Genomic DNA, 19,622 nt, shown 5'->3' with positions numbered 1-19,622 from the left:
TGGTGTGTGGTGAAGTGATCATTGCCCGGGTCTCTGGAAATGTGCCAGGCAGTACATGCATGGCCAAAGCAAGGCTACTGGGACGAAGGAGAGACATCACATACAATTTAAATAGGTCCTGATATCATATGAACTATAGACGTGAAGAAGCCTGCCCTCGGAGCTTTCTGTGTGATATTCCCTGGGTGGATATATCAGGTGTCTTTGGTGGACCACGATCTAAATGGCCGGCCTCTTCTACACGCGTTCCTACACTTAGAGGTCTTGGTATTGAGCAGCTTGAACGTTGAATATTTAGCTCAGACACCGTTGAAGCCATGATCAAATTCAAAATGCTGACAACGGGTGCCCGTCCGCCCCGACCGTCCGGGCCCGAGGTGAACAAAAAACGGTCCGGGGTTGGGCTCCGGTGGTTTGGTTCAGGGGCTTCCCACCCTCCCACCAACCCCACCAACGGCCTCGGAGAAGCTCCCCGGTGACGACCGGCCGGCTGCAACCACACCTTTCGCTTCGTCAACGACGTCAGTGTAGTATTCGAAACAATCCTCTCCCGAGGAAACAGTCGTGACTTTACATACCCGAGAACTTCAGCCGACAAGCACCACTTAACCAAAACCACCAACGGTCAACGTCTATAAAAGCTATCCGGCAATGGCAGACGGCGTCGATGCCGGGGCTCCTTTCCCGCTGCCTCGAGTGATCATCAAGTTCTGCACTCAGTAAGTTGGACATTCCCAGTGGGAACAGAGATCGGCTCTCGCATCTCCCCGTAAGAACGCACGCCACAAATGCTGACCCGTCACCAGGTGCAAATGGATGCTAAGAGCAGCATATGTACGCACAGGCCTCACTTGTCACATTACTCACTCACTTATTCACCCGCCACAAACACACACATCTCCCCACCCACACTAAGCCCAACGACGACCATGAAAGACTAACCAAACCAAACCCCCCCGCACGCAGTACGCCCAAGAGCTCCTCTCAACGTTCTCAACCTCCCTGGGTGAGGTTGCCCTCCAGCCATCCACGGGCGGGACCTTTACAGTAGAGATCTTCCACTCCCCCACCAGCACCTCACCACCACAAACAGGATCAGGAGGAGTCGGAGGAGGCATCTCCCCCGCCCGCACCGTCCTCTGGGACCGCAAGGCCGACGGCGGCTTCCCCGAGACCAAGGAGCTGAAGCGCCGCGTGCGGGACGTCATCGAGCCCGGCCGGGACCTCGGCCACGTCGACAGGAACCACGCGAGGCCTGCCGCCGGTGAGGCCAAGGCAGGCTCCGGAGGGCAGCAGCAGCAAGGAGCCGGAGAGGCGCAGGTCCAGCAGCAGGACAAGCCCTCCAGGGCAGAGCTGGAGGCCGCGGGCCCCGCGGGCGCAGGCTACCCGGGCGCGAGCGAGGCGGCGGCGACGCAGCTGGCGGGGCAGGCAGGGGCCGCGTGTGAGAACAAGCGAGAGTGCGAGGACTGCGACTAGAGCCGATCCCCAGGATGTCTGAGGGGATGGCGACGAGGGACTCGAAGCCGTGGCGATCTGGTAGTCTATCACTCACTGCTCGAGCCGCGTTTGGCCAGGCTCAGAACACGGCCCAGGGAACTGCTTGGGGACGTGAAACGGGCATGGCTCGCCCTCCCGAACTCTTATTATGCCTGGCATGGTAGACGCGGCCTCTGACTTTGCTTTCGGTCTACACGGAGCTGGCTGGGATCACGATTGGCTTCCTTCATCCTGCGGGCCCGATCATCAGGGGTTGTGCGGAATAGTCATTGTATATCGTATCTCGTCACAATTGTCCCGACGAGGCAATGGAGTGTTCTGTTTGGCCCAGGCTTTCCATCCCCAGCCTAAACACCATGCTCGCCCAGCCCAAACAAGCGAGGGGTTTATGGTGCAGGATATCGAAGAGGGCTGCAGAGTGGGAAGGCCTCTGACAAGAGACTCCGTCACGCACAATCACAAACAGACGCGGCCAGGTCAAATCAGCAAGAAACCGCAAACTCGACAGTAACAATACTTAAACATGGCGATTAAGAAAACCCCTCTTCCCACTTTTCCCCTTCAGTGGTCCGACCTGACCCGACCGGCCCGGCACAACCGTACCATCCGCCGTCAACTACCCACGCATCAGAATACCCCCTCAATAAAGGACACAAAGTATCCCCCCCTTATTACCATCTCGGTCTTCAAAAGAGTCTTTGTAGAAGCATCTCTCCACAGGCATCCATCCCACGACGTCGACCAGAAAGAAACGACCTTGCCACCGCGCTCCGGCTACAACCATGTGATGCAAGATCCAGATTGTCAGGGATGCCCTGCACCAGAATCGCAGAAGGTGGGCGTGAAGTAGTTGTCTGGTATGATAGTCAGGAGCTGGTAAGGGCTTTGGTGCACTTGATGATACGGTGCGACCGCCTTTCGTCTTTAGAATGAGCTGAAGCGAAAGACTACCATTAATGCATATTCGACAACGGCGGGTCCTCAGATGCGTCAACCACAGAGCCAGTTGAGCAAGTGGAGGTCCCTCCAGGGCAAGTCGGGTGGGTCAGGGCGTGTCCCCTAGTCAACGCGGAGAGTGATGTGTACATCGAGGCGAGGGTTCGGCACGAGGAGAGCCTGGAGTAGAGGGCCTTGTTGTTCTGGCATGGGGTTTCCAGCAAAAATCCGTTTGTGATGGTAGTCGAGTATGACTGTTGTCGGGCACTTCATGTATGAAGCAATCATCGTCGTCCGAACCTAAAATTACCAGGTGTTGGTGCGTGAATTCAAACTTAGGTTTTGGACGATTTCTTGGGAGGAGTGATGGATCTACTGCCGCCGAGGCCGGGGACGTACTTTTGTTTCTTTTCAGCGGGTTTGAGAATCTGCACAACGAGTCGAAATTAGCCACATGAATCCAAGTAATCCTTCTCACGGTTGTCTGGGCCTGGTACGAACCTGGAACGAGCAGAGCAAACTCTCGTCGACGCTCATCATGGCACCCGCATTGTCAAACTCTCCGCAGTAGTTCGGTGCACTAAACAAGGTGACGAGTTGACGTTTGGAAAAGAACTCGTAGCCATCTTCGACCACTTGATGGGCACGACAGATGAGGTCCATGTCGTGTTTTTGCAGGAAGCGGGAAACCACATCAGGACCGAAGGTGAAGCTGACGCCTCGATCATTTTCACTCCAGCCAGTGATGTCTTTGTCGGGGTCGGACCAAAGGAGATCGCAAAGGAGGCCGCAGTCAGGGATCTGCAACATGTCGTCAGTACTTTAGTCAACACGTCGCGAAAGGTAAGAAGTGGCCAAAAGCCGCGACAAGAATCGCAGGCTGCCCTCGAGGGGGGGCTTACGTCAGTTGGTCGCATGACACGGCGGATCTGCTCCATAGAGTTCAAGTCGGGACTCAGACCGCCGTGCATGGTGAAGATTTTCTCGTCAATGATGGCCGCGATTGGCAGGCAGTTGAAGCAGTCCGTAAATGTCTTCCACAACTTGATGTTGTACCGGCGCTTGCACTCATCGTAGAAACCGTAGATGCGGTTAATAGAGGCGCACTCGTGGTTGCCACGCAAAATGAAGAAGTTCTCGGGGTACTTGATCTTGTAGGCCAGGAGAAGGCAGATCGTCTCGAGAGATTGCTTGCCACGGTCGACGTAATCACCAAGGAACAGGTAGTTTGCCTCCGGGGGGAAACCGCCGTATTCGAACAGGCGGAGGAGGTCATAGTATTGACCGTGGATGTCGCCGCAGATCTGTTGGGGGTTGGAAGAGGTGGGGTCAACACAGCGCCCAGACTCCGGGTAGACCTGCCACGACCAGAGAATTGCACAGGGAGTCGCTTACCTTAATAGGAGCCTCGAGCTCGAGCAGGATGGGCTGGGAGATGAAGATCTCGCGGGCCTTGGTGCAAAGGTATCGGATCTCGGCCTCGAGCAGCTGGACCTGCTTGCCCGGACGGCTGCCACGGACCTCCAAGAGCCGGTCGATTATGGAGTCCAAATCAACGTCATGTTGATCTGCCATGGTGGATTCGGAGGGCCGCCGGTAGCTGGCGGGAGGGGGCAGAGGAGGGAGGAGGAGCGGACGCGCCGGAGGGGATGGTGTGCGCTGCGGCCGGACGAGGTTCTACGCAATCAGGCAGGCCAGTGGTTTGATGCACTTCTCGTAGCTAGATTGGAGATGCAGATTTAGCATTTGCCATCATGTCGGCGATTGAAGAGTACACAAGCCAGAATAGCCAGGTTGACCACGCATTTCCGCCGTGCACTGGTGGTGAAGAAGGGGAGGCGAGGAAGGCAATGGAATCGACAATCGGAAGGAGAAGGTGAGGCAACAAGGCTGGGGGGGGGCGCCATGGCGGGACAGACAGGTACGTACTATTTGGAAGTGATCTCAGCTGTGGTAGGCTTTCAAAAATGAAAGCGTCTGCAGCGGGCGTGTTGTTTTGCAGACGGTGATGAGGGCCAGATGACTTGATTTGAGAGAGTCGACTGGGCACGAGTCTTTGTGGTGCCGGACGTCGTAGAGTGTCGCGTCGAGACAGCGACAGCTTCAGCTTCAGCAGCAGCGGGGGGCGGAGGTGGATCGCCTGTCCGCAGGTGCGGTTCGCTGCAGGGTGAGTCGCGTAGAGATTTACCTCTTGTGAGTGCGAGGAGAGACGTGTGCAGTCACTATGGTTCTCTGATGATGAACCGTCGTCGCCTCGAGGAGGGGTTGATCGCCTGTTTGCCGTGGCAGTTCGAGGGCGGGAAGCACGGGGTTGAGGGAGGAGACCACGACTGTGGGATTTTTTTTCGTCTTTGGTCGCCGGGGATGGGGAATGGGGCTAAGAAGCCTGTCGCCAGAGGTTCGTCGCGTTGTTGTATGGATGGAAAAACTGGAGATGCAGTTCTCTTTCGCAGTGGTCAAGAGCAGCGTCAAAGAATATGCCTCGATCGGGTCTTGATGTCGCCGTAAGGATGGATTGATTGACAGTTGACTCTGGTCGCTCTTGGTTTTGGGGGGGAGAAAGAGATGTCGGTCAACAAAAAGTCCCAGGTCCCAAGGTCGGATTGGAAATGGCAGATCGGGGCCGTCAGGCCAAAACGGGGGAGGGGGGGCTTGGAAATTCTCAAAGGGCTGCCCGTTGCTGGCTGCCACCTACCACAACAGTGCGCTGGTGTTTCGGAGGCGACGGGGGGCGGTTACGACGCTCGGGGCGTGGTTGTACGCTAGGCTGGTTGGTAGAACGGCAGCCCAAGAATGGCAGCAGAGTCAGTGCTGGTGAGGGGCCCATCCACCTTCATTCACCTTGTGGGAGCTGGGCAGCAGCAGTAGCACCTGTGGACTGGTTGCCTAGGGGCTCTGGCTGGCCTTGGGCAAGTGCCTGGGCTAGGTACCTAGCAGGAGGTCGGCATCTACCACCTGGGAACGGTGTGTGCCTGGGCATTGGGTACGTACGGGAGGCACTCAGCCCTGGAGGGAGGTATGTCGCGGTTGCCAGTTGCAGACTACCCCCTCTTTTAGCGCGAATACGGAATAGTGCCCAATCACAGCCCACCGCTTGCACTGCCCGACCAGGCTCCACCCCTTCCCAGGGCTCGAATAAGGTTCAGTCTCTCACTCGACTCCCGGCACTCGACGGTCGGCCTCGACGGTCCCAACAACGGGAGATTGTGCCTTTGCCCTGGATCCCGATGAGGCACCCCTCCATCTGGACTAAGAAGCTCCCTTGTCGTTGCAGTAGCAGCGCGAGTTTGGGTGGGCGCGGCGAGTTGACATCGTCGTCATCGCACTCGAGCCTCAGCCCGCAGTACAAAGACCTGCACATGTCCGCGAGCAGCAATCCCCCTCACGCAGCCCAGCTCCCTCCTTTACTCCTGTCTCTTCTGTCGCTGCCGTCCTTTGTTACCTGCCGAGGCACTATTGCTCTTCTGGAATGTGTCTCTGCCGCTCTTGCGGGATCAACATCTGGCCACTGGGCCACCAACTCAAGACCCCATCGGCTTCTGGTCTGGGCGTGGCAATACGGAGTCCGTTCTGCACAATTCGTGTCCATCATCGATCACGACTGCGGGACCTGTGATATGTCTCCACCTGCATGGGATCTAGAAGCCCAACTGCGGATATCTCAACCTCCTAAAATTTCCTGCCGAGGCGCGACGAACCACTTGCTTTGCTCTGCCCGGCCAGAGTCTGGAAGCTCGGCGTTGAGACTTGTCTCACTTACCTAATTACGACTCGACAACCTGCACTTCAGTAACAAAGCCGCCGCCCGCCTAGATATAGGCTTCGACGAAAGCACTGAATCATTCTTGAGAGGCTACGGGTTTCCTCAATCGGCTGGCTTGTCCAACGCCTCGTGTTAAATGCTCCCGCCGAACCAGGAAATGCTCGTGGGGAGCCCTCCTGGACACCACTAGGGACGGCTCCCTCAGGATCAAGATCCCAAGTCATCATCCACTCACGACTGACAAGACGGGTTCCCCCACGGCCGCTTGCGCGCCGGCCGGCCTGGCCTGCCCACCATCATCTGCAGGCCGTCGATTCGAGCAATGCAGCGCCCTAAATTCACTCACGGATGCATGTCCACTGCGTATGAAGCCTCGACGGCACACGTGGACTGATGGGGCACGGCTAGCAGCCAGGGCAGCCTAGAGACTGACTGCCCGCCCGGGCGTGTTCTGCCTCGTCGCTCTCGCAGCAGCCGTTCCCTCATGGTAGAGCGGCTGTCCGCGCAACAGAGCTGAGGGGGTTTAGGCCAGCCGCTCCGTTCGCCGCCCCCAGGTTTGCAACTATGGGACTAACACTTAGATTACGACGGCACCCTCATTGACACTTGCCAAAGCCTCATGGTCACCTCGGACCGCCTATAGATCGGTCTCATTCGCAGCCCGCCGACCGTAGCTGCAGTACATCCCAGACCCGACATGACCTGACGCCAGTCTAACGCGCGAGCTTGTCAGACTGCCAAGTTTCCAAGACTAGCGCGGCCAGTGACTTGTGGACGCTCGGGTGGGTGGTGAGAAGCCACTCCAAAGCTTCAGAGTCGTTTTTTGCGGTCTCACGGCAGCCCGCCGCTCACACCAGGGTCAAAACTGCTTCTGTGGCACAACACATAGAAAACGAACGTTGGTCGACAGGCACAAGAAGGGACGCGTTGAAGGCTCCTGCGCTTGACCTCCCTCGCTGAAACTGCTGGTAGTCGCGCAGTCTCGTCACGAAAGGATTGCCTGCCCCAGGCCAAGTGGCTTGCCCCTCACCCCAAAACCCCGGCCTCCCCATCCCGCTTTCTCCTCCGTGTGACCGGTCCGTATGACAGCAATGAGCTCCGCCCAGTGCTCCGTTTCCCTCCTTGACGGGCCATACAGCAGCTCTGCTTGCTGCGTGTCCCTGAGTGATCATCGCGGGTACGCCTGCAAAACATTCAACATTTGCATGCCGAAACAGGCTAAGAATGCAACACTCAGACCAGAGAGGCCAACTGGTGGATCCCCAAGTTCCACGCGTCTTTTCTGTCTCGACTGTTCTCGACTATGCGCGATCAAAGGTCGGGACCCTCGTAGTGTCCCTGACGGATTGAATATAGCTTCTGCCTGGCCGCTACGTTCTAGATATCTAGCTAGACGTGCATCCAAGGAGACTGCGAACTTATCTTTCAGGTGTTGTAGCTTCTCCCGGAAGCGTCGTCTGCTAACCCCTGCATCGAGATGCAATACCGTGAGGCCAGCATACTGATGATAGGACGAAACCATTTGCCACCAAAAGTGACCACGGATTGCCTAGATATGCGACAATCTGGATCTGCGTGGAGAGGCGGTCTGCAAGTTGCTGTGTTTCTCAATCCGGCTCCGCCACATACACCATTGAGACTGTCTTGCGCCGCTCACGGCAGTCCCCCAATATCCCTCCCCACGCAACGACTGGGCCGGCCTACTCCTCCAACATCGGTAGCAGGGTCTTGGCCCCTCCCCGAGACCGAGCAAACCACACAAGCTTCACACTCCCCTTCGTGGTAGGGTAAGCCATGGATTGACGCGGCCCTTGTCACTTCAGCCCCAAGCAACTAATTTCTGTGCACCACCGTAGGACTGACTGCCTTACTATCAACATGCAGTCATCCACGACCAAAAAGCCCATCATCATCAATGCAGGCTGTCGAGGCGCAGGCATGAGTCAAGGAAGGGTTTACTTCTTTCACATGTGCCACACTGCGTTCGGGCCGCCGGGGCGAATGACAATTGGCTTTCCTCTGGGGGCATCCGCTGGCCCTCCCGCCGGTGCGACTGGAGAGATGCTGTCGTGGCTGTCGGGGAGGGCTAGTCACTCACACGGGGCGCGTCGTCCGTGACGGCGGCGTCTGTCCAGAGATCGGGCCCATCAGGATGAGATTTAGACTGTCCGCTTCTATATTACCCCTTTCTTTGGGCCCTTCAGTAGCAGCCAATTCATAGAATCGAGTCTATCCAGGCCTTATTAGTCTTGAATATACTGCCCCTAGCCGCCTGTGCAGAGGCGGCCGGAGCCGAGGACGATGTGCGCGTCCCATGGTGAAGCAAGATATCTCCACGTCCTAATCCTGCTCTACTGTGCGCCCGCGAGCCAATATTTCAGTCGGTCGTTCTAGAGGCAGGGGCTCTTGCGGTACGTGACGTGACACCCAAGGTAAGAGCACAAACCACCAGAGTAGCTGTGGGATCAAGGCGAGGCATCAAAACGCACATTATCAAGGCAGATCAGCGTCACAGGCAGGTTGCTAAGCTGGCAGTGCATGCATGGTCCTTCTATGTGAGTATGTGTCAGGACGTCTGAGCGCCATCACCGTCGTACAAGCTTTTGCGTCTAACTTACCGGCCTCGGTACTTACCGGACGAGGTAGAATAGACTTCCCAGGGTCGAGGACGGCGAGTTGAAGAGGATGCCGAGAGCGACCAGCCTCTCCAATGATGTATAGGTGTATATACCCAGGGAAGGGTTGCGGATATTCTTGAACTATTCTGTTTCCCAAGTCGGCATCTCTAGAGACAATTTGTCGTCAGCCTCTGAATACAGTCAAGGCTCACCCACTAAATATCCTTTGCAGACTCTGAAAACCGCATTCTGGATTAAAACAAGCCCGTTTGGTTGCTTCCTGGCCATTCAGAAATTGCTGGTCTTTCGCTCCTCCTTAATTCCTTGTGTCCGTGACGAGAAGATGGTCGCAAATACGTGAGACACACACATACACATACATATGACCATTGATTCATATCTCATTTAAAAAAAAGAAAATGCTTGGTGTGCCATTGCCTAAAGTATTTCTTGATACGATACCTTTCAGTGGCTTGTGGACTATTTTGAAATTCATCTTGGTAGCAATCTTGAAGACCCATCATGATTATAACTGCATAAAGGTACACATTTACTGAACTTCTACACTCGCTGGCCCTCGAGCAAACTTCCACTCCAAATGGTCAACGAATTCGCATCAAGCCAAATAAGCGGTTGAGTTCCAAGCCAGGCGGGTGAGACAATGCGCTCGTTACCTGGCAACGACAGGGACGTGGTGTAACAGGAGCGGCCATAGACGCAGTGAAATGATGAAGCTTGGATACAGTTGGCTAGGTTTCAAACGAGGTGACAGAATTGGTGTCTACTCTGTCTCGTCCGGCAGTGCCTAGCCCGGAAAACCTTATTCAGATCACACTTCCTGTAGTTTACCTCACTGAGCTTCGTTTGCCGTTGAAACCGAAAACGCCCACTGTACCAAACGGGCATCCATCGCTTCTTTTACATCTTGTGACAACGCTTACAGTTTCATGGATGCGGCAACAGCTTTCGCGCATGTCATCCTCGAGTGAGACCGTTCATGTCACCGCCAACGCATCGTCATGCACATGGAAGCGCAACAGTATCAGTGGCACACATGATATCTAAGTAAGAGCTGTCTTACGGGGAAACTGACTACAGGCTGAGAATCTTGTCCCCATGGAATGACTGGTTGTCTCGTTCACAGGTAGCCAATGGTGTTCAACCGATGAACCTGGTTTTCTGAATGGTGTCTTACGAGAGAGCTACAATTTCCTGCTGGTGATAACAAATCCAAGACTGAAAGCAATTACCTTGAAAGTAAATATGGATTCAACGCCTTTTCTTTTCGGCTGGGGTAGGGAGTGGCTGAAGTTCCCCTAAGAGACCATATCTGTGACTTCTTTTTCAACTCCAGGCTGGAATACTCTGCTTTCCAACTTTTGCATGAACAGTCCAGTATCAGCAAATCGCAAAGCAGCTCACACAAGCATTGAACAGAATCAGCTCTCAAGTCTTTGACATCTCCATATGTGTCATCATGCTTGTCTCGAGGGGAAAGCACACATACGCTGCTTGTTCATTGTTTTGCGGCAAACCTAACGCCCATTTTTTGCTTTCACGAATAATTTAATCACACAAACCGATTGTCGTCCTTCAATCGCCTGAGCCATCAATAGGGCAATTATCAAACCACACCTTGGATGTACACAAACATGTGGTATGGAGGCCAATTGTAAGGCAAACAATAGCAACAGCTGGGCTGGAATCAGACACAGTCGTTGCATCCGACGTGGACAACTTCAAACGCAAGAACAAAAGCGGATAGCAAATACGAAAGATGATCGCAGAACCGTGGACACCCTTTGAAGGAAGCCGCTGCTCAGATGATCGGAACAGCAGTGCAAAGGCATAAAATGAGGAGATGCCGACACAGTATTTTCCTTCTGTCATCTTTCTTCAAGCCTCCAACTATGGTTTATATGCACTCAACCACAGTCCACTGAGCTCTCCTTCTAATGAATCGTCCACGTAATTTGACAATTGTGACACTCCGCTCCTACATATCAAACCAATTATCTTTGAGTAAGGCGCATCACTCAGTGTGTCGATGCATCCGAGGTGCAGTTTACATATTCTCCAGCCGTGCAGACTCGAGCCGATAGCGCCAAGGGCCATACACTGAAGTTTCCTGGCAAGCACATGTAGTCGGCTCACAAGACTAGCTTTTCCAGAGGGGAACGAGAGGTGGTGTCATTCCCTTGAACACTGCCATGTACAAAAAATCTCCTTCCGAGGGAAATGGATGAGTCCGGTGCTTCGAAGCTCAAAAGCTAACACTCAATCTAGAGACCCCAAGACCGTCGTCCACCATGATATGTGTGCAGAAACACCAATCCACAGAAGCATGCTGGAAGGTCGCGCCCCGTGTTCTCAGCTGCCACGGGAGGAAATCGGAGGACAGGATCCGTCTGGCTGAGTGGGCACCTGGAACCCACGACATGTCTGGGAGCCATATCGTTTTCATAGACATCTGCCAGGATGCCATCGACACAAAGATGAGTACGCGAGATGTCTGGCAGTTCCACTCCCTTCAGAAGAAATGCTTCTTCTTCAGTGCCCGCCCCTCGGCATCGAGAGAGCGGCCAGAGTTGCTTGGTCAATGACCACGGGCGAGTGGGACTGTGTTCATTTGGAGGCGTGGCGATGGTATCCCGGAGTCCTGGAAGTGAGTCCTCCCAAGGATGGTCTTCCAGATGATCTAGTCCTCTAATTTCTTCTTGTGTGCATCCTGCTTCTGTTAGCACACCGCATCTTCCTCAAACCCGCAGCCTCTTCCCCACCACCTACACTGTCCACCCGTACTAGATCACTAGTGACAATCTCACAGGCTGTTCCGATCCAGGCTCCGACGCAGCCAGACCTACCCCCCGTGCCGGCACGCGAAGGGAGCCGGCCAGGAACGGCTGGCCAGCCTTTGATGTGAGTGGCCGCTCCGCAAGACTACTTCACGATCTACACAGAGGTATACTGTGTCAGGTCACTAGTCATAGCCTGAGGGCCGTGTTGAAGCAAGAATGTAAGCCTCTGCTTGAGTATGGACTAGTAATAGCCTTGTACTGATCGAATAGTGGCTTCCAGGACCAACCCACGCGGCCCTTGTACCGCGCATTCGACATGGTCGAGCTCTGCGACACGGCATAATTACACGCAAGGTGGACGACCGCCCTTGGACGCGGCCACCTTCGCCAGCAGAAATGGCCTTGAGAAGCACATTTGTGCTTCTGTCGTGACAGTTACTTCAGCGGCATGGGTCGACACAGCTACTTCGAAATTGAGCGTTACGCAACCCAACACGTGCTAAATTGGCGCGACATCCTTTGTGTCGATAGAACCGAGCACAACAACAAACAGATGCTTGAGGCCCCTCAACACCGAGACGCTCAAGGAGCTGCTCTTCAAGAGAGGGCCGATGTTTCGCAGTCATCCACTGGCCATGTCCGGCGCAGCAGGTATGTCCAAAGAGACAAACCAGGGAGATATATCCACTGCAGGCGCCAGTGACTCTGAACCCGCGGAAGACGATCGCGGAGTGATCTCCGGACACCACATAGGAAGTTCTCACCATGGAGAACTATTACATATATGTGAATTTTTGACAATATCGAAGACGTTGCAGCCGTCCCTAATATCTCAACCCACCGATCCTCTGGAACTTCTTGGACGTAGCGCGGACCAACAGAGTCCCGATCTGGTGTCTGAGAAGCCGGCCACTCAGCACCACCAAACGAGAGACAAATACCGTCTGAGCCAAGCGCTCCGAGGACGAGAAGCAATCCAGCCTCGACTATAACCGGGCGCCACTCTGGGGAACGCCTAGCCTCCACAAGACTCGGGCTGGGCAAAGCTGACGAATCAACGAAGAAACATTCTCAATGTGTTGGCAAACGAGCACATGGTTAAATCTAGGCAGTCACCATATGAGGGCTAAACCACACTCAGAGGTGTGGGTACAACCATTTTCCTCGGTTTTGCAACTGGTTATGAGCCCGTGTTGCCATTCACTAAGCAACATTTCTTGACTGGTTGAGACCCAGCACATCATCGAACTCCTACTGGGTTCGCTCCCACAGCACTGGGAACAGCCACCCACAATGGCTCCCTCGCAAGAAGAGACTGGCCTCCAGCTACACAAGCTGGACGGTAAACACAACTACGTCCGTTTCCGACAAAACTTCGATCGAGTCCTCAAAAAGAAGGACCCCGAGGTGTGCAATGCCACGCCTGAGACCGTCAAGTCGGAAAAGGCGAGACAGGCGGTGGAGACAATAGGCAGGTCTCCTACCAGGAGCCTGAAGTCAATGATCGCGACTTTGAGGACGAGGATTCTGATGGTCAATATTATGGTGACGACGATTTTGACGATCAAGAAACACCCCTGTCCCGATTTACGAAAAACTTGCCGAGAGCCAGCACGAGCTCTCAAGGTACGAGAACACCACCACGGTGTTTATCATGAGGGGATTACGCATCAGGGAAGCGACTGGTATCGAGAAGATCGGCAGCGTTGAACGCGGCTTGACCATTTTCGTCCTAGGCGAAATGGCTGCTGACCTGCACGGGCTCATCGTGGGCATTCGCCAGTATATTATGCTGGGAAAGAACATCGACAACCTTGATATTGCACACCACGGGGGAACATACTTATATATGCACACATTGTACAGCTTAATAAAGACCCAAGGGCTTTGTATTCCACGAAATCGGGTCGACAATCCGGTTCAACGTCAGGTCCAGGGAGTTCAAGGGCAACAACCACATCTCTCCTGCCCCCAAGGCGACCTTGACCGATGACGACGACTACAACGACGACGAGGAGGAGCCACGTGACATATGAATACCACGTTCCATCTGAAGTCATTGAGCAGGAGCTGAGCCACCACACACAAGGCCGAGGCTCCTGACTCTCGCCCTGGGGCATCGTTGTTGCGAAACCCGATGTCAGCACCTCCATCGACTTCCTCGTCGCATTCAGGGCATCAGTATGTCATGCGAAATCGGCCAACACGGCTAAACCCAAGCATGCTGTATGCTAACCATGTTGCCCTTAGAGATCCATCTCACAGGCCGCGCTCAAGAGGGCAAAGACCGTCACCGTGGGAACGCTCCGGCGCCATACCGGGCGCCGAGGACAACGGCACCAGGGGTAAAGAGGTAGAGGCTACCCCGGCGACGGGATGACAGCGACTACAATGAAGACGAGGACGAGTCTCCTCGTCGTCGTCGTCCTAGATTTGCAGCGACAAGTGCCACCATCATTAATGACGAGACCATCGCAGCCTTACTCTCGGAGCGCCTCGCTACCAGCATCCGGCAGGACGCTTCCGCCAAGGTGTTTTCCACCAACAACGAGCTGCAATTGATCGCCCAACCATCCTCCTCGATGCAGGCGCCAACGGCCAAATTTTCAACGACAAGAAGCTTTTCACCAAATTCGTCCTAATTGCCTTGACATCTCCACAGCAGGGGGGAGTATGTTCTCTTAAGGTTGAAGGGGGAGGCGAGATTTGCCTTGGTTTCGAGGGCGACGACGGCACAACCCACCCTCGTCCTGTCTGATGTCGCCTACTGCCCTGACGCCCATTGCAATCTCGTCTCAGTCTCTCTCCTTTCCAAGCAGGCGGAATGTCTTTCCTTCTACACAGTCCGATCGAGCAATCATCTTACGCCTGTTCGATTACTCCTTGACGACAGATCTACTGACGACACGCTGGTTGGCTCATATCACGCCGATGGGGATGACACGCAGTTGGAAGAAGGAAGAGTGTTACGCAGGACAATCAAACTCTCTCTTCTGTATTGGAACACATAGCACTCCGTGATGAGGCAGTCAACCAGCTGCGGAACTAGCTACGCCAGACTCACTGGCACCAGACCAAACAAAGTTTCTCTTGCACGCGATAATAAAAGGATAATTGTAAAGAAAGAAAACATGCGATGCTGCATTTTCCGTCCGAAGTAAGTGATGGGCCCCGTGGGGAGAACACCATTCTCAAAAGAAAACCAATTTGCAAAAAACTTCCCCGAGGTCGATTATAACACACAAGGGGGTGTTTTGTATGCCGAGCCGATTCTCCTGACGCCGTAGAAATGTATACCACTCCGCGCACTGTTCCAATAAGAAGAAAAATAAAACAAATTCAGTATACTGAGGCCATCCAAGTAAGCACCGGGACAGGGGAGGGGGAATCAGTCTCTCCGGTAAGCAGCGAAAGACAGAAAGAAGGACACGAAATATCAAAGCGACGGCCTACAAGTACACCTCATCTATACACTCCCACGGCATTTCAACCCCGTTCAACGTCTTCTGCCCGAGGACCGCAATCGCTTCCTCGGGTTCCCGATCCCAGTGCTGCCGCCGTAGCGAAGCTTCCTGACCGACGACGACCCGGACGGGACAGCCAGCGGCGCGTCAACGGGCGACGCGGTGATGGTGCTATCCTCCACGTTGAACTCGAGATCGTTGAGCTCCTCCTCGTCCATGTCAGTCAGCTCCTCGCTAAGACTGCGCACGGCGTCCCTGCCAGCCCACTGCTCCTCGATGGCTGTTGTGCCGTCGGGTTCGAAGTTCTTGAGATACCATGGCACACCACCTTCTGTGAGGGTGTTGTCTGCTCCTCGCCCAAGGCTTCCGTTGGACTGTGGAGGTGTGAGAGGTGTGGGTTGCTGCGAATGCTGGGAGACAGGGACGTAGCCATTGGTATCGGGCGGGGTGGGCGCCGATTTCACAAGGCTCGGTAGATCCTTGTCGTTGGCATCTGCATCATCCTCGCCAACGGCGGTAGTCTCTTGGTCTATGCCACCGTTGACCCGGGCAGATTTCCCTTCCTTGACTTCTATGCTTTGCTCGTCGATGTCCATCTGGTCAGCACTCTCCGCAGCGTCGCCAGCGTGGTCTTGCGCAGTTGCCGCGACTGTAATGTGGCCTTCTTCAGCGGCGTCAACCATGATGACATCTTGGCTAGATTGCACGGGTGCCTCAGGTTGAGGCTGCGACCCAAAGGGTTTTCGAATTTCCAAGGACGCGTCGATCATGCCCTCCAGCTCTTTCTGGAGGCTGTCAAAGGGTTTCGAGGTGATATCGGCTTCCGCCTTGAGGGCAGTCTCCAGTTGTGGCTGGACTGACTTGAGAATTCGCTTGCCGAGTCTCTTGCGGTCTCTCGCCTCCGAGTATGGGTTGTTCTTGGTAGGTGAGACATCAATCGGTTCGAATCTGGGTTGGTCTGATGCCAAGGGCCTGGTCTCGGCATTAATGCCAACATGAATGACCTCACAGAGATCGTGGGCAAATGCCAGGGTCGTGGTGTAGAAACGCTTCTCGAACTTCGCCTCTAATTGTAACAAGCCGTCTTTGAAGACATTCTTATCGAGCCTGATTGGGTTATGTGTCAGTCTATAGGCTCTTCTTATTCTAGGAGCCAGGCAGTACTCACGCTTCAGCCTTGCCGATGACAGGCAGGAGCAATTTGAAGATCGGAAAGTAACACGTGTCGACGAAATCTTGCTCCATCTCTGCGGCCTCCAGCTTGAATGCTTCCCGAGCGACAACATCATCCGCAAGAGACTTCAGCTGCTCAAGGTCCCTCAGCAAAGTCTCCGCAAAATCAATACGTCTGGCGAGCCTATTCTTGCCCGATGGGCCCATTGCTGCGAAGTCACGCCTGGTGAGCTCCATGGATGAGAAGGACTCCATCTGCAGCTGCAGACGCTTGAGGAGCGCAGCACCACGACGGGATTCCCTCTTCAATGTCCAATAACGGCAGGCTTCGGCAACATACTCCTTTCTCTTGCGAAGAGCAAATCGAGCCAGCCCGCTGTCAACAAGGTCGAAGACCGCCTGTGGAATGACCGGCGCCCCAGACGGCAACTTCCATATCTTGCCTGACTGGCCCTTTTTCTTGTCGCCTGCTCCCGAGAGCTTGTCGCCAAGCATTTGCGACTCCTGGGGAGGATGTTCTGTGATGGCGTTGCGGTGAATGGCAGCGAGTTCCTGAGCCACGGCTTGGCTGTCCGCCCAGATACGCCCCTTCATTGTGCGTTTGTAGAACTTCTTTGCATCCTTGGTAGCTGCGGCCACGGCATGCTCCTTGTCATAATCTGGTGGGCAGTGCTTATCACAAAATGCCTTCAAGACCCCATCCAGCGCGAGAGCGCCCTGTGGAGTCTTCATCTTCAAGTACAAATGCGCCCGTCTTGCGCATGTGACGTGGAAGGCCTGGTAACAGGCTTTGTTGCTGCATTGTATGCAAGCGCCCATCTTCTGGTTGCAGATGTAGCATTGAAGCTTCCACCGGTTCTTGGGGACCTTGTCAACGTCCATAACTGGTTCCAGGAAAACATTGTTTCCCAGATTGACTTCAGGGATCCATATGGCACAAAGAAGGTGCGCCCATTTAGAAAAGTTGGTTTGCTTGAATGCGCCATCGGTGTTGGGGCAGAAAATGCAAGTCTGACGACCCACCATTAGCGAAGTCCTTCAAATTGAACAGTCACAACAGTGATTATCACTTACCGGGATGCCACGACCCGCGAGTTGGCATTTCCGACACATCCATTGCCCCTCCGGAATGAATGGCACGCCATAACAATCTTGGTGCACCGCAAGGTCGCATCCGTCGCAAAATACTATCGCATTAGTGTTTTCACAGTCACCGTCATCGCAGATGGCGCACTTGCTGTCTTGCTCCTCGCCAGCCTGTGTCTCGCCGTTCACGGCTGCAGCAGAGCTAGACCGTGGCCTGTGAGTCTGGGGTGGCTTTGGATTTGGCTTCGGTATCTTCTTCTCCAAGGCATGCCATTCTTTCTCGATCTTGGTGATTGTGATTTCAAAGACCTCACGGGTGACGAGTTCAAGCCCATGAGCCTTTCGCTGGCTGTTGAGGGTCTCCAACCACATGTCGTCCTGCTCGTCCATGTCGTATTCGACACGGCCGAGGTTGGAACCACTGTGTGAGACAACAACTTCGCCGTCGGGCTTCTGGCCGAGTAGCTGATCCACATCCTCGTCGATATGGGCGTCACTGGCCTTCAGAAGGCCGCGTTCGGGCCTGATGAAATTGTCGCTTTCCTGGTAACCCACGTTCATCATGGCCTTTTCGACATATTTCGCCTGGCCGAAAGTCTTGCTCTCGAAGAGTAGTATACGATCTGTCTTGCGGTACGACGGGTTCTTCAGGTCGAGGCGCTCCTTTGGGGTCTGATTCAGCGTGGATAGCACCTTTGGTGTCTTCGGTGTCAGCGCAAAGTCGGAACGCGTGGCGTAGAAAGATACGGCATCTCTGGTCGGGCGAGGTCGCCGCCGCGAGGGTGTCTCGAGGACCTGGTTTTGAGAAGACGCGGCTGTACCCTCTGGCTGGGCAGCCGAATCACCTGCGACGCCAGAACCCGTAGCTTCGGCATCCTTTGACGGTGTGCTGACGCCGTTGACGGAAGCGCGAGTGGGCGCAGGAGGTGGTGTAGACTTCCTTGTGCCGTCTACGTCCTCAGAGTGGAACATGATGAAGGTTCCCTCAATATCAAGATTTGGATGAAATTCCTCCCAGCCGCGCTCCTCTCGCGGCTTGTAGCCTTCGCTCTGGGCTACAGCTGCTGCTACAGCGGCAGCAGAACTGAACTCGACATCGACCCGTACGGAACGGTTGGCAGCGGCGCCAAGGCGGGTGCTTCTCTCTCGGGGAAGGACGGTGGTATTACGGTTCGAGGTCCTACGGGCGGCGCTCCGGGGCCTCGGTGGGGTTGATATGGCCGAGGGGCCAGCTGGCGACTCCGTGTTCCCATCGTCGAGGACAAACCTGCCGCCGCCGCCAGGGCCGCCGGGGACGTACTTTCTCTTCTTCAGAGGGGGCTCTTCTTGATCGTGCGGGGCCCTTGCTCTACCACGACCTGCCACACGGCCAGAGCGTGAGCTCCGGGGTGTAGAAGGCCTGGAAGCCATGGCGCCTGTGCTGTGTCGGGGACGTGTCGTATCAGGCAGACACGTAGGGGGAGTATCGCAGTGTGGGGGTTCGCGTCGTCAAGGGGTGGCGGGGGCGAGGCTGCGGGAGGGGATGGGTCGGGAAGGGCATCGGGTCCGGCGTGTCTGAGTGGCCAGGGGCGATATTGGCTGAGGACAGCAACGGATCAAGGGGAAGCGCGATGTGGCCGACGGGATATGGTGAGCGTGGGAGGATGGATGCGGTGCGACAGATGGCCAAATCGAAGGGCGAGAATTGGGGTGAGGTCGAACGCGTGCAGCTCTAATTAGGTAAGGCGCGAGCTGCGTGGGAAAACCGCCAGGGAGGTGGGTCCCCACCTTGCCGGCTTACGTAACTGTTCCGTTTTGTGCAGTGTGCAGAGTGCAGTAGTCAGGAACAGCTTACCCCCCCTGTCAATCATCTGTCACTTCCCCATGTCGACCAAGTCCTACCACGGTCAACAAAAGGGTGGGTGTCAGTCACACTGCAACTGCAACGCAATAGTAACAGAGGGGATCGTTGAACCATGATGCACCCTCATTCCACCAATGCCACATTCAACTTCAGCCTCAGCTTCTTCAATTGGTATGACAATTTCAACCAGTCCCTGCCATGTGTCCCCTGGTTCAACACATGCACAGCCAGACACGTCCGTAAGCAGCGCTGTCCTCGCCCAAGGCGATCCGAGAAATCGCCCTCATTATCGGGAGGATGCAGCAGCGACCGAGCAGATACAGTCTTCGATCGAGTAGACAATGGCATGTCGATGACCTCAACCTGTCAGTAATAAGAGCCTCTTTGATGGGTGCTTGACGCCGATCAGCGACACCTTCTCCACAGGGGTCCTCCCGATTTACC

The 19,622-nt window shown here is 55.0% G+C and overlaps 4 protein-coding genes across 4 annotated transcripts; 2 read left to right on the top strand and 2 right to left on the bottom strand.

The window, feature by feature from the left end:
• Positions 1–651: 651 nt before the first annotated feature.
• INS49_006005 (uncharacterized protein) lies at positions 652–1,476 on the top strand (the record flags this gene model as incomplete). Its single annotated transcript, XM_043166780.1, has 3 exons — positions 652–719; positions 807–834; positions 967–1,476. The coding sequence occupies 3 exons, from the start codon at positions 652–654 to the stop codon at positions 1,474–1,476; spliced, it is 606 nt and encodes a 201-aa protein (XP_043027924.1).
• A 1,292-nt stretch (positions 1,477–2,768) lies between these two features.
• INS49_006004 (uncharacterized protein) lies at positions 2,769–4,008 on the bottom strand (the record flags this gene model as incomplete). Its single annotated transcript, XM_043166779.1, has 4 exons — positions 2,769–2,861; positions 2,935–3,234; positions 3,336–3,737; positions 3,829–4,008. The coding sequence occupies 4 exons, from the start codon at positions 4,006–4,008 to the stop codon at positions 2,769–2,771; spliced, it is 975 nt and encodes a 324-aa protein (XP_043027923.1).
• An 8,897-nt stretch (positions 4,009–12,905) lies between these two features.
• INS49_006003 (uncharacterized protein) lies at positions 12,906–14,254 on the top strand (the record flags this gene model as incomplete). The annotated part of the gene is made up of 5 exons (XM_043166778.1): positions 12,906–13,157; positions 13,219–13,394; positions 13,489–13,637; positions 13,863–13,965; positions 13,996–14,254. The coding sequence occupies 5 exons, from the start codon at positions 12,906–12,908 to the stop codon at positions 14,252–14,254; spliced, it is 939 nt and encodes a 312-aa protein (XP_043027922.1).
• An 854-nt stretch (positions 14,255–15,108) lies between these two features.
• Positions 15,109–18,745, bottom strand: INS49_006002 (uncharacterized protein; the record flags this gene model as incomplete). Its single annotated transcript, XM_043166777.1, has 3 exons — positions 15,109–16,183; positions 16,245–17,260; positions 17,324–18,745. 3 exons carry the CDS (start codon positions 18,743–18,745, stop codon positions 15,109–15,111), a joined length of 3,513 nt encoding a protein of 1,170 aa, XP_043027921.1.
• Positions 18,746–19,622: the final 877 nt, after the last annotated feature.

The sequence above is a fragment of the Diaporthe citri genome (assembly GCF_014595645.1).
Source record: "Diaporthe citri strain NFHF-8-4 chromosome Unknown scaffold_2, whole genome shotgun sequence".
In the NCBI taxonomy this organism is placed as follows: Eukaryota; Fungi; Ascomycota; class Sordariomycetes; order Diaporthales; family Diaporthaceae; genus Diaporthe; species Diaporthe citri.
The sequence above is the reverse complement of the archived record's forward strand: the minus strand, read 5'-3'. Positions and strand labels throughout refer to the sequence as shown.